General features: G+C 56.7%; 2 protein-coding genes across 13 annotated transcripts in view; one reads left to right on the top strand and one right to left on the bottom strand.

The window, feature by feature from the left end:
* SLC6A9 (solute carrier family 6 member 9) overlaps positions 1–9,083 on the top strand; it is a 36,464-nt gene extending 27,381 nt beyond the window's left edge. For 5 of the 7 annotated variants that reach the window (XM_081143669.1, XM_081143671.1, XM_081143668.1 and 2 more), the window contains 9 exons: positions 2,142–2,274; positions 2,464–2,598; positions 2,692–2,795; positions 3,207–3,444; positions 3,519–3,653; positions 3,760–3,859; positions 3,947–4,047; positions 7,532–7,702; positions 7,808–9,083. In XM_081143669.1, the coding sequence (XP_080999795.1) occupies positions 2,142–2,274; positions 2,464–2,598; positions 2,692–2,795; positions 3,207–3,444; positions 3,519–3,653; positions 3,760–3,859; positions 3,947–4,047; positions 7,532–7,702; positions 7,808–7,999 (1,309 nt within the window). In that variant the 3' untranslated portion in view covers positions 8,000–9,083. The remainder of the gene's footprint in view (positions 1–2,141; positions 2,275–2,463; positions 2,599–2,691; positions 2,796–3,206; positions 3,445–3,518; positions 3,654–3,759; positions 3,860–3,946; positions 4,048–7,531; positions 7,703–7,807) is intronic. The other 2 variants (XM_081143673.1, XM_081143672.1) reach the window with 1 other exon arrangement.
* CCDC24 (coiled-coil domain containing 24) lies at positions 9,043–12,945 on the bottom strand. Of its 6 annotated transcripts, XM_081143676.1 has the most exons (9): positions 12,814–12,892; positions 12,490–12,645; positions 12,092–12,267; positions 11,834–11,950; positions 11,060–11,137; positions 10,427–10,481; positions 9,877–9,946; positions 9,703–9,781; positions 9,043–9,623 (listed from the first exon to the last, which is right to left on the bottom strand). In XM_081143676.1, the coding sequence occupies exons 2-9, from the start codon at positions 12,613–12,615 to the stop codon at positions 9,392–9,394; spliced, it is 933 nt and encodes a 310-aa protein (XP_080999802.1). In that variant the 5' UTR covers positions 12,616–12,645; positions 12,814–12,892; the 3' UTR covers positions 9,043–9,391. The 6 variants fall into 6 exon arrangements, with proteins under 6 accessions (XP_080999802.1, XP_080999806.1, XP_080999805.1 ...); XM_081143680.1 differs by lacking the exon at positions 12,490–12,645 and having other exon boundaries at positions 12,814–12,945; XM_081143679.1 differs by lacking the exon at positions 11,060–11,137 and having other exon boundaries at positions 12,814–12,846.
* Positions 12,946–13,206: the final 261 nt, after the last annotated feature.

Raw genomic sequence — 13,206 nt, 5'->3', positions numbered from 1 at the left:
TGAACCATGGCAGTGGCAGGTGTTGGGCAGGAGAGGGAAGTGGTAAACAACACCCTCTGCAGGTCATAAGGAAGAAGACCAAGGTACTTGCAAGCCTGGCAGGCTGGCCAAGCAAATACCCAATACCAGGTCTGGCAACATCATCCCATGAGGGACAGAGTGACATCTCATCACAAGGTATTAAAAATCTTGCCATGAGGTTTGAGAACTGATTTGGGGGAGAAAAGGTGAAAATAGCTAAGAATGAGCTATTGCTAAGCGGTCCAAACTGTAAGAGGGGAAAGAAGGGAGCCTATATTTACCTAAATTTATCTATAATTATTCTGGGTTGGTGTTAATATGCCCATTGTACAGATGAGGAAACTGAGGCTCAAGAGCTTGTCTCTTGCCCATAATTTGTAGCCTGGACAACTATACCAACCACAGTGGTTTCCCTCCTGGTTTTCCCTTTTTACCTCCCAATTCTTTTACCACAGTATTCATTCATTCACTCACTCATTCATTTAATAAATATTTATAAAGCACTGCTTTGTGCCAGGCACTGTGCTAGGCACTGGGGGATATAGCAGTGAACAAAACAGACAAAACCCCCTGTCTTCACAGAGGACAGATGGCAAACAAAATAAATAGGTAAAATTTATATTATGATAGGAGATATGTGCTGCAGAGGAAATTACAGCAAAGAAGAGGGTAAGGAGTGCTGGGCTGGGGCCAGGGCTGCGGTTTTAAGTGGGGTAGCTAGAAAAGGCTGCTTGGCAAAGAGGACACCTGAGTAAAGACCTGAAGTAGGTGAGGAAGGAGGGAGCCATGTTGATAAGCTCAGCTGCATAACTTGTGGGCCCAGTGCAAAATGAAAATATGAGGCTGCTTGTTCAAATGTATTAAGAATTTCAAGATGGCAATGGCAGAACATTAAACTAAGCACTAGGCCTTTTTAAACGTGGGGTCCTGTATTACTGCACAGGTCACATACCTATGTGTACGTATGGATATTGGGGGAAAGAGCACTTCAGAGAGAGGGACTGGCATGGTTAAGGAACAACAAGGAGCCCAGTGCAGCTGGAGCAGTGAGCAAGGTGGAGAGTAGGTGAGGAGATCGGAGAAATGGCAGATAGGGGACAGTGGATCACATAGGGCCTCATAGCCCTGTAAGGACTCTGGCTTTTCCATGGCCAGAGATGGGAGCTGCTGCAAGGTTTTGAGCCAAGGAGAGACTCTGAAAGTGCTCTTATAAAAACCTTTCAGAGGTTTCCCATTGCCCTCAGAATAAAATTCAAACTTAGTTTTGACTTCATACGATCTGGTCCCTTCCTATCCCTTGTCCTCTCTTCCTCTAACCTTCTCTTCCAGCATTTCTGAGCTACCGACAAGCCCAGGCTGGACTGTGCTGTTTCATCACACCCCTTGCCATGTGCTCTTTCCTCAGCCTGGCACACACTTCCACTTGTCTTCACCTACCTCCTCCCCATTTCTCAAGCCTTAACTCAAACCTCACCTCTTCTGGGAAGCCTTCCAGCATGCTCCTCCCCATGGGGTTGAGACACCCCTCCTGGCGGTGCCCACAATGCCTGATCCAGGTCTATATGCCCAATACCTAGCACAAGACCTGACACATAAATGTCCAGGTGCTTGAAGGAGCACAGCTGGTGGGGCATAGAGCGCCAGATAGAGCCACACATACGCCGGGGAGGCACCCAGCCTGTGTGCTCCAGAGCCTCTAGTCTATTCAGCATTCTGCTGCCACCCTGGATTCATCAGAGGTGGAGGATACTAATGTGGGTGAACTCAGAAGGCTTCCTGGAGGAGGTGATGCCTGATAGGACGTATCCAGTCTGGAGGAGAGGGCATTCCAGAAGGGAGAAATGTACAAGCAAGGGACTGGGGTGGACCTGAGTGGGGACAGAGAGATCTCCATACTCCAGGGGCTGAGGGGGTGGCCCAGGCCTGGGGTGTGACCTCCAGGAACCTTTGGGGGTTCTGGGAGAGGCTGCAAGCAGTGGACTCCCTGGAGGCAGCAAACAGAGGGAGCTGGGGCCCCACAGTGGCTCCAGTGGGCTCCTAGTACCTGTGAGTGGGAAGAAGGGAGCTGCCAGGCTGGGCCCTGGGGCTGCCGCTCAATGACAGAGTATCCCCTTCCCCAGGCTCTACGTGCTGAAGCTGTCAGACGATATTGGGAACTTTGGGGAAGTGAGACTGCCCCTCCTCGGCTGCCTCTGTGTCTCCTGGGTGGTTGTGTTCCTCTGCCTCATCCGAGGAGTCAAGTCTTCAGGGAAAGTAAGCACCCCTCCCCTGACAGGGCCTGTGCCCACCCAGGAAGGTCCTGCCTCTGCTGCCCGGGGCGTGCGGGCACGTGTGTGTGTGTGGGGGGGGGTGAAGGGCCGTGGGAGAGTGTGAGCGGTGGTTGGAGCTGGGAGGTGGACCAGGCAGGAGCCCGGAGGAGTCCACTGGGCCTGTTCTGCGCAGGTGGTATACTTCACGGCCACGTTTCCCTATGTGGTGCTGACCATCCTATTCGTCCGTGGAGTGACCCTGGAAGGAGCCTTCAAGGGCATCATGTACTACGTGACCCCACAGTGGGACAAGATTCTGGAGGCCAAGGTGGGATGTGGAGGGAGACCCAGAAGGGCTGGGGAAGGGCAGAGAGACACCTGCCTCTAACCACAGCTCCTCGTTGGCCTCTCCCTTTCACAGGTATGGGGGGATGCTGCCTCCCAGATCTTCTACTCCCTGGGCTGCGCGTGGGGAGGCCTCATCACCATGGCTTCCTACAACAAGTTCCATAACAACTGCTACCGGTGAGACTCTCCCACCATTCCTGGGGACGCCCCCATTCCCTGCCCTCTCCACAGCCTGACCCCAGCTACCCCAGTCCCACCAGATGCAGTGCAGCCCCCTGGCCCACCAGGGCCCTCCCTCCCACTCACCTGAGGTCCTGGAAACACTGGGTCTGGATCAAGTCGCTGGAGGGTGGAGAGAGAACCTTGGCAGGAGAGAGAAGAGGGTAGGGATGGCGGTGCCCAGGGAGGGGTCTGTGAGGACTCAAGAGCCTCAGGCCCACTTAAAAAGGTCCCGAGTAGACCAGAAAAGAGGTTGGGAACACCTTCATTCCTAGGACTTTCCCTGTCTCCAAGTCCTCTCCTGGCCCAAACTGGGCAGAGGGGAGCAAGCTCTGTGCCCTGAACTTGGCCTATTTTCCTCCCCATCAGGGACAGCGTCATCATCAGCATCACTAACTGTGCCACCAGCGTCTATGCTGGCTTTGTCATCTTCTCAATCCTGGGCTTCATGGCAAATCACCTGGGTGTGGACGTGTCCCGTGTGGCAGACCACGGCCCCGGCCTGGCCTTCGTTGCTTACCCAGAGGCCCTCACACTGCTGCCCATCTCCCCGCTCTGGTCCCTGCTCTTCTTCTTCATGCTCATCTTGCTGGGGCTGGGCACTCAGGTAGGAGGTGCAGGACTGTGGAAGGAGGGAAGGCACAGAGGTCAGGCCCCTGCTCTGATGGCCATACCCTTCAGTTCTGCCTCCTAGAGACGCTGGTGACAGCCATTGTGGATGAGGTGGGGAATGAGTGGATCCTGCAGAAAAAGACCTATGTGACCTTGAGCGTGGCTGTGGCAGGCTTCCTGCTGGGCATCCCCCTCACCAGCCAAGTAAGAGCTGAGAGGAAGGCTGGGCCGGAGTGGCCAGGGTATGAGGTGATAACGGGTCTGGGAGCCTAGCCACGGTGCCCTGACTCAGCTACCCGCTGGCCCACAGGCAGGCATCTACTGGCTGCTGCTAATGGACAACTACGCGGCCAGCTTCTCCTTGGTCGTCATCTCCTGCATCATGTGTGTGTCCATCATGTACATCTATGGTAAGCGCCCAACCTTCCATGGCCTCCTGAGCCCCAGCAATGGGCTTCTCCTGCTTCCTGCCCAGCCACTGACACCCCTCTCTCCAGGGCACCAGAACTACTTTCAGGACATCCAGATGATGCTGGGATTCCCACCACCCTTCTTCTTCCAGATCTGCTGGCGCTTCGTGTCTCCAGCTATCATCTTCGTAAGTTCCTGGGCTGGCCTCTCCCTCACCCTGCTGCCTCTTGGCAAGTGCCCTTCTCTAGGGAACCACCAGAGGGAGAGCAGGAGCCCATCCATCTGGCCAGAGTTCCCATGAGGGCTCCCCAAATCTGGCCATTGTAGTCTAAGGGAGGTTGCGTAGAGTTAGACAGGCATGTGGAGACTCGGAGCCACACTGGCCTTGACCGTGGGTTAGGAAGGGAGCACAGAGCACTGAATCTGACTGAAGACAGCATCCAGCCTGGGAGGAGAAAGCAGTCTGGCAGCAGCTGAGAGTCGGCCCTCCCTCCCTGGGATCCCCGGAGGGGCCTCAGGAACCATTATTGATATTGGTGTCAGCCTCACTGAGCATCTGTCTCCAATCCGTCATAACCGAGGTGCTCCTGTGCCCGGGGGCCGTGCTGTGAATGCATGAGTATTCCAGAAGCAGGCTGTAAGAGCCAGATGTCAGCTCAGGATCAGGGGCAACCTGTAAACCTTTCAAGCACTGATATGGGCTGACTCAGGAGGGGGAGGTCTTGGTTTCCAACAATATCTAACACCTGGGAACCCCATCTGGGAGCTGAATTGGTGGCGAGAACTCCCACCGTGGCCAGGAACCAGGCACTTTCTGCACACTGTTTATATGTTAACTCATGTACTATAATTCTCCAAGGTATCATTATCATCCCCACTTGACAGATGAGGAAACTGAGGCACAGAGATCTTAAGTAACTGACCCAAGGTTACTGAGCCAGTAAAAGGCAGTGTAGCCCGGCTGACGTGGCTCAGTGGTTGAGCGTCAACTTATGAACCAGTAAGTCACAGTTGGATTCCCGGTCAGGGCACATCCCGGGTTATGGGCTCGATCCCCAGTAGGGGGTGTGCAGGAGGCAGCCGATCAACGACTGTCTCATCATTGATGTTCCTATCTCTCTCCCTCTCCCTTCCTCTCTCTGAAAACAATAAACATATTTAAAAAAAAAAAAGGCATTGCCACTGGCGGAAGCAGGCAGCCCAGTCTGGAGCCTGTGTGCCAGGCCGGTGCCACACTAGAAGCCACCACAGGAAGGAGCTGGTGCTTCCTTTACATGTTCTCCTTTATGCTCAGGGTGAGAAGCAGGGGCATAAGGGGTCTGATAGTGTAATGGCCACTCCACAGAGAAGCAGCAGGTCATCTCTGAGTGACAGGGGTCAGCCTAGTGGCGAGGGCAGTGTCCGGAGTCACGCCCCGTCACACCTAACTGCCACAGGTCAGCATCGGGTTTTCACTTTGGCTCATGTGTTTGAACAAAAGGCCCCTGGGGGCTGAAGCCTCCACCACATAGAGTGTGGGATTTTCCCCGAGCCTGGCGGAGGCACCAGCTCTGGCCACTGGCCCAGCCTTGAAACAGGAGGAGCGGAAGTCTCCTGTAAGTGGCGAGAGGCCGGAGGGCGGGCACTGCTGCCAAGCCCCGTGCCGTGGGGGGGTCGCTGGGACCCAGGCCCTGCCTGAGTGGAGCGCATCCCCCACAGCCCCTAGGAGGCTGTCACCTGGGGAGCTGGGGCACCAGCATAGGCAGGGAAGGAGGCAAGGAGGAGGTGGGCACCAGGAGGGTCCATGGGGGCAGCCTCATCCCGGGTCCAGTATGTCTGAGAGAGTAAGGCACAGTGGCAGTGCCCTCTCTGTGCAAAGAAAAGCAGCTGAAGTTAACCTTAAGGGGACTCCAGGGTCTGTGGACATGTTTTTAGATTTCTGAAAAGCTCTTTTTGATAAACTCCATCCTTTTGTCAGCTCAAATAAGGGATTTGTCTACACCTAGATCAGGATCTAGGTTCATTCAGGAAACTTGTTTTAAGTTCCTACTATGTGCAGTGTCCAGTTGTGGGTCTTGACCTCCAGAACTTGGTCACTGGGAAGGCTGAAGGAGCCTGAGCTTTAGGACACAGCTGAGGGCTCAGGAGGCGAATGCTGAGCCCTGCTGGGGAGCAGCACACACACTAGGCCCTCTGGGTGGCCCATGAGCCACCTGCCCGTCATCTTTCTGCTTCCTTTAGTTTTTTTTGAGGCCTGCGTTCCAGAGGAGGTAGTTTTGTTTTTATAATCTTTTTTTGTTTGTTTGGTTTTAAATTTCAGAGAGAGGAAGGGAGAGAGAGAAAAATCAATGAATTGATCAGCTGCCTCCTGCCCACCCCCTACTGGGGATTGAGCCCAAAACCCAGGCATGTGCCCTGACCGAGAATTGAACCATGATCTCCTGGTTCATGGGTAGACGCTCAACCACTGTGCCATGCTGGCCGGGCTAGTTTTTTAAATTATAGTTGACATACAGTATTATATTAGTTCCATGTATACAACACAGTGATTAGATATTTATATACCTTATGATCTCCTAGATAAGTCTAGTACCCATCTGACACCATACATAGTTATTACTTCCTTTAGTTTTTATGTTACTGCAGCTGCCAGGCTTTATTTCTCATCTCATCTCTTTCCAATGAGGCTCCTGAGAACATCCCCCAGCCTGACACTCAACATTTCTAGCCTTTGGAGCCTCCCCAGGCTGTCCACAGCCATAGACCAAAGGGCTTTGCCCTCCCCTCCCCCCATTGCTCCCTCCTCTCTGCAGAAGTCAGTTCAAATCAGCAAATGAGATTGTGCCAGGCGCTATACTGGGCACTGGAGACCCAGAGCTGATGCAATCCCAGGAGCTCCCAGGCCTGTGGGGACCATTAAACAAATGCTTAGCAGATGGAAAATGCCTTTCAGGAGGAGACGGGAAATCTGGAGAGGCTTCTTACCATTTCTTTCTTTCTTTATTTAAATCCTCACCTGAGGATAGGCCTTTTTATTGATTTTAGAGAGAGGAAAGGAGAGAGAGAAAGAGGGACACATTGATGTGAGAGAAACATCAATCCGTTGCCTCCTGCATGTGCTCCGACCGAAAATCGAACCTGAAAACTTTTCGTGCACAGGACCGTGCTCAACCACACGGCCCAGGACTGGAGAGGCTTCTTGGAGGAGGTGGCATTTGCACAGATAGGGTTTGCCAGAGGAAGATGCCACGGAGGATTCTCCAGAGTAAATGAAAGGGGTGGAGAATGCTGAGTGTAGCTGAGACATTGAGACAAGGGTAATGTGGCTAGAAAGATAAGCTGAGGCCTTGATGTGAGAAAGTAAAAGCCCAAAAGGCTAGGAATTTAGTCTGAACTTCAGTAGGCTGTTGCAAGTGTCTGAGCAGAACTGACTTCCAAAGGTGACAGCAGCTTAATTGTTCCCTGACTGGTTCAGAATTATGGTGAAGCCAGACCTTTTCCTTTCCACGGTGTGTACTTGCCAATCACGTCCTGGACCCAGTTCCACCTGCTTCTTCCGCCACCCAAACGTTGACATTGGCCCTGCTCTCCCCCAAATACCTTTCTCTTAGGAAACTGGAGAGGAAGGGAAGGGGTGCTGATAGGGGGGCTGGGTGGGCCTCATGCCCACTCCCATCCCCCACTCTCTGCAGTTCATTCTCATCTTCACGGTGATCCAGTACCGGCCAATCACCTATAACCACTACCAGTATCCAGGCTGGGCAGTGGCCATCGGCTTCCTCATGGCTCTGTCCTCCGTCATTTGCATCCCACTCTACGCCCTGTTCCAGCTCTGCCGCACAGATGGGGACACCTTCCTCCAGGTGAGGGGTGGGGGAGGGGCAGCAGACGAACCGGGAAGGGGTGGATGGATGGGGCTTAAGGGCTCCTTTCTGACATGCCTTGCCCCACCCCCACCTCTCCTGTAGCGTTTGAAAAATGCCACGAAGCCAAGCCGGGACTGGGGCCCCGCCCTCCTGGAGCACCGGACTGGGCGCTATGCCCCCATCTTACTGCCCTCTCCTGAAGACGGGCTTGAGGTCCAGCCACTGCACCCCGACAAGGCCCAGATCCCCATGGTGGGCAGTAATGGCAGCCGTCTGCAGGACTCCCGGATATGAGTACAGCTGCTGGGGAGTGCCCCAGCCCCACCCTGTGCTCCCACCACAGAGACTGGGGAGGCAGTGGACAGGTGTCACTGCCATGCCCTGAGCAGGGCAGCTGCTGTCACCCTGGCCACCACTGCTAGTGCGGTCATTTGTGCTCGTGTCCCCAGTGTTTACAGGTCCTTTGGATGCCAAGATGGAAGCTGGGGGAGCAGGGGAGGGAGAAGGCAGGGTTGCCGGTGGGGGCCAAAGCACTTTGAAGGGGTCTCGGGCCAGGTACCCAGAGGCCTGCCTCGCTTTATGTGGCCTCTGATGCCCCCACACTCTGCCCTGAGCTAAGGTTCTGGGTGGGCCCCTACCTGTCCCTGTCCTTGGGCCTCCAGCCTCCTGACCAGTACTTGTGCCCTCAGAGCAGACCCCAGCCTCTGCCCAGGCAAATTTGGGTCTTCCTACCTGGAGGCAGGGTGAGGGAGTAGGGGGCTGTGCAGTGTTACTTGTCAGTCTATGCCACCCAGCCCTGTTTGTCTGTGTAATTATTTTTGTAAAAATTGTCTTATCTGTGGTTGCCACTCCCTTGCCCCCAACCTCAGGCCCCATCTGTCTTCCAGGCCTGCCTGCACCTCACTCAGCTGCTCTGGAGTTTCTGAGACTCACTGCAGCCCTGGCTGCCAGGCCTACCTAGCAGAGGCCCGTGACTCAGCAGCCCGCCCAAAGCACTAGTTCCTGGGGGTCAGGGGTAGAGTGCTGCTCAGCAGGAGGTTTGAGCCCAGAGCTCTGGAGAAGGGACCCTACATGACAACCCTTTGCCCTCCAGCTACCAGACGAAAGGCCTAGTCTTCCCAAATTGGGCTGCCTTTGTTCACGTGCCAAATGGCTCCAGCCCACGTGCACCATCCCCTCTCTGGAGCCAAAGCTCCTTCCCCCAAGCCCTGCAATGTCCATTTGTCTGCCCTCTGTGCCCCTCTGTGCAGTGACAGCCCCGGAAGAGCCGCCTCTAATTCTCTGTAGCAATAACGGTGCGCCACCCACCCCTGCCCATCCGTGCACCACTAGGATTTTAAAGTCCATAGATTTTAATGAAATTTCTATTCCTGTCTCTGAGCTGCTACTGTGCTTTGTTTGAGTCCCCCAGGGAGACAAGAGTTGGGGCTGGGATGAGACCTCTGCACTGTCTACACTCATCAGGCTTTTGTGGAGGCCTGGGAGGAGAAAGGCCAAAGGCTGTGCTGGTCAGGACCAGACACCAGGGACTTGGCAAGAGGGTGGGATGACGGTCAGACAGACAGACAGCCTTGGGGTCCTATCTAAGACTAGATCTGAAGCAGGCTGGACCATGGGAACTAAGAGGTGGCAGTAGCAGGTGGGGCCAGTTCCAGTGAAAGCCAAAGCCTACTTTGTGACCAGCCATCAGGTTGGGGCCTGGGGAACTGCACTGGACACTGAAGTGGAAGCTGGCCTTTTCCTGGGCCTGCACTGAAGCTTCCTTCCCCAGTGGCAGGTGGCAGCCAGGCCTTGAGGCCTGTGTTCCAAAGGAGGAGCAGGTAGGTAGCGCTGGAGAGGCCTGGCACAAACTCCAGCAGCTCCATGGAGGCAAGGCAAGAGTCTGAGGCCCTGGATGGAGGACCCCAAGGGCTGCTGCCTGAAAAAGGAGTAGCCATGAGAGGGCCATAGCCTGACCCTTAGCCCACCCTGTGCAGCGTCCATCTGCTCTAGTTTACCTGTGGCTCGGGGAGACACAGGAAGGCCTCAGAGGTGCCTGCAGCTCCTGTTGCATGGCTGCCTTCTGTTCCTTTAGCTCTGGAGGAGATGAATATCAGACACGGTGCCCAGCTCTTCTAGGGTATGGGGTGGGGAGGAGGCTGGGTACTCAGGGGTCTGCTTAGGTCCCTCACCTGCCAGGGTGGGCTCCAGGGTTGCTTCAGAGGGCTGGCGTGCCCCTGTACACTCTTCTTCCAGGCAGCGCTGTAGGGAGAGCTGGCTCAGTGCCCCAGCCTCACAGCAGGGGTGGGATAGGCCAGGGCAGGATGCAGAGGCCAAGATCTCCTTGACAGGGCCCAGGAACCAGCCCATGCGAGCACCCTCATCTCAACCACCTGAGGGCAGCCCCCAGGGGAACTCGGCCCCCCTAAAAAGCCCAGTTTGGCGAGGTGGTGGCTGGCCTAGATCCAGACTTAGGGAAAGGAAGAAGGCAAAAGACAGGGGAACAAATCCAGGAGGTTAATCTAAAAGTGCTGACTTGGACTTAGGTGCTCACTCAGAACCTTGGGCTTCTGGATTCACACACACACACAAGTACACACATGAGAAATGGATACAGGACTCACACAGCCTTTACATGCACGTAGGCACACAGACACATGCACATGGACTCATACACCAGGTGAGAGGTGGCTGTCTACACTCAGTAGAAGGGCTGGGGGTGGGGGCAGGGCTGCAGCTCACCTGCAGGATGGGGATCTCCCTCTCCAAGGTGCGACACTCGTCCTCCAGGAGTTCCCTGGAACACGTGGGAGCGCAGCAGCCAGAACCAGTGCCACAGGACCAGGTCTCAGCTAAACCCTCCACACAGCCCCAACCTCCAGCCTCACCAGGATCATCCTGGCCCTCCTTTCTCAGCCCACCTTGCCCTCTGCTGCCCAGCACAGCATTCCAGCCCCTGCCAAGCCTCTTCCTGGGCAGAATGTGTCTTTTCTTTGTGTACCTCACAGCATCCACTCTGACAGGCACCATTATCTCTTCATACTACTGCACTGGGCCTGCGACTTCTTTTGCCTCCATTCTCCCCCACATCAAAGCTCTTCCCCTGCTTAAAACTCTTCTGTGCCCCCCCCCCCCACCTCAAGATAAAAATTCTCTGGCCATGGCCCCTGCTAGCAATGCTACTTGGCTACTTCCTGGCAGCAACCTCACCAGCCCTGCAGCAACCTGTCCTTTCCACCTCTCAGTCTTACTCTCATGGCTCCCCTTCCCCCCCAGGTATGCTGCTTCCCTCTCCTCTCACAGTCCCAGTACCTCAAGACCTATCCAGTCCCCTCCTCCCGGTTTCCACCCCCACTACACACTTGGGGGCCTCACCGCAGGTGTCCGGCAACCTGGTCAATGTTGGACATGTTCAGTTGGTCCTTGATAACACTGAGGTCTCTGTGACTGCTACTGGGAGATGAGGTCAGTATCACTCCATGTTGCCTCATCTGAGGCCTTTAGGATACAAATGTCACTTCTAGATGATTTTGTGTCTTTTCTCACAAAAGCAATATGACACAGTACAACGAGGAGTTCTGGAGTCTAGGTTTGCAAATGGGCTCTGCAACCCTTGGGCAAATTGATGATTCTTTCTGAGCTTTAGTTTCCTTATCTGCAAAATGGGGACATCACCCACCTCACAGGGTTGTGTGAGAATTAAAAATAAGTTGCTGCCATTCACTTCTTATGAACACACTCCTGCTCATTTATCTCATTCATTCCCCAGCCTTCTGCAGCCCAGTCCTCACTCCTGTTCTGTAAGCCTGGAGAACAAGTGATTATTGGACACCGCCTCCTCTCCTCTCACCCATGTTTGCATATAGTGCCTCCTCTTCCTGAAAAGCTCTGCTCTCTTTCATCTGCTCCTGGTACTACTCCAAGACCCAGACCAAACCAGTCACTTTCTTCAGGAAGCCTTGCCTACACCCAAGCTTGGCAGGTGTCTCCGGTGCTTCTGCAGCCCTCAGGTGCTCATACCTACCACAAGTGGCTGTGAAAGTGTCCAGCCCCAGAGGAGGAGCTCCTGCATGGATCCAAGTGGGACCCATGGATTAGCTGGAGTCATCTGCCAAGCAGGGACAGATCCCTCCTCTCCTATCCCTTTACCTGGGCTCACTAGCTCCCATCTGGAATATCTCCTGTTCTGGAAAATCACGCCTGGGCTCCTCCAAGGCAAAGCGCAGGACCCTCGGGCTATACTGGACCCAAGCCTGGGTCTGATCCCTGCAGAAGGTGAACACGAAGGAAACTCAGGGCTCCTCCCGGGGAACCACAGGAAAGGCAACCCTGACTGGCCCCAGTCAGGTGCAGGGCTAGCCCATCTGAGTTGTGGGGCCCGGGCCCAAGTCCAGGTGTGTCTCCCACCTGCCCTCACAGATGGCTTTCTGGCGGAGGCCTTGCAGCAGCAGCCGCAGTTCCTGGCGCACAAGGTCTCGTAGCAGGGGCGGCGGCGCCAGAAGGGAGGCGGGGTCAGTGGTGCGGCCGGAGCCAGGGCCTTGCGAGGATCGAGCCTCCCGCAGCAGCGACCGCAGCATCACCACCTGCAAGGAAAGCCGACTCCGTGCGACCGGGAGGGAAGTGACGGGAGGGAGGACGGCCGGGGGAGGAGAGGGGAAGGGGGAGCCAAACCCGAGCGGGCGGGCGGGCGGGCCGTGGGACCCGAGAGCGTCTCCAGCTACCCCGCAGAGCCGGAAACCCAGAGGTGGGGAACCCTGGAGCCCGGGGGCCGGCCCGGGGTGTGGCCGCCCTCCCACTCGCCCCACCTCCGCCCGCAGCTCCAGGCTCAGGTCCACCGTCGTCTCCCCCAGAAGCCTCTTCACCTCGGGCTGCTCCGGGAGCGGGACGTGCTCCTCCACCAGGTCCCAAACCGACGGGGAAGCCCCCGGCATGGCCCGCCCGCGCGCGCCCGGCGCTGGGACCTGCGGGACGCACGGCCGGCGGTCCAGGGGCGCGCCACGCCCCCCCGCGGCCCGCGGGCCCCGCCCCGCGCGCCCGCCCGCCCGCCGCTGCTAAGCACCGCCCTCGTTCTGCCGCCGGGCCCGCGGCTGGGTTACCCGGCGCCGAGCCGCCGGCCGGCGCTCTCCTACCCGGCTCCGGCCGTCCCTCGGGTCGCGGCTCCTGGCTACGGCCCCGGGAGCCTGACGGTGGGAGACCTGGGCCCAGTCCCGCCTCTCCCGCGCGGCCGTCGCCCGGGAAACCGCGCCGCGCAGGCCCCGCCCCGCCGCGCAGGCCCCGCCCCGCGGCCCCGCCCCCGCCCAGGCCCCGCCCCCTCCGGCCTGGGAGGCGGCGCCCGCCCGCTCGCCGAGTCGGACCCGCGGCGGACGCGCGGTTTTGGAGTCGGGACCGCGCGGAGGGGCCTGACCGCTGCCGGCTTCGGGACAGGTGGGAGAACCGAGGAATTTGCGCGCGCCGGGCTGATGACGCCGTGGCCTCCTCCGGCTCGGAGGCGGTGCGAGGAAGCCTTAGGGCCGGGAGCCGGG

This window comes from Miniopterus schreibersii, assembly GCF_964146895.1.
Source record: "Miniopterus schreibersii genome assembly, chromosome: 8".
Taxonomy (NCBI): domain Eukaryota; kingdom Metazoa; phylum Chordata; class Mammalia; order Chiroptera; family Miniopteridae; genus Miniopterus; species Miniopterus schreibersii.
This window is presented reverse-complemented; position numbering and strand designations above follow the sequence as displayed.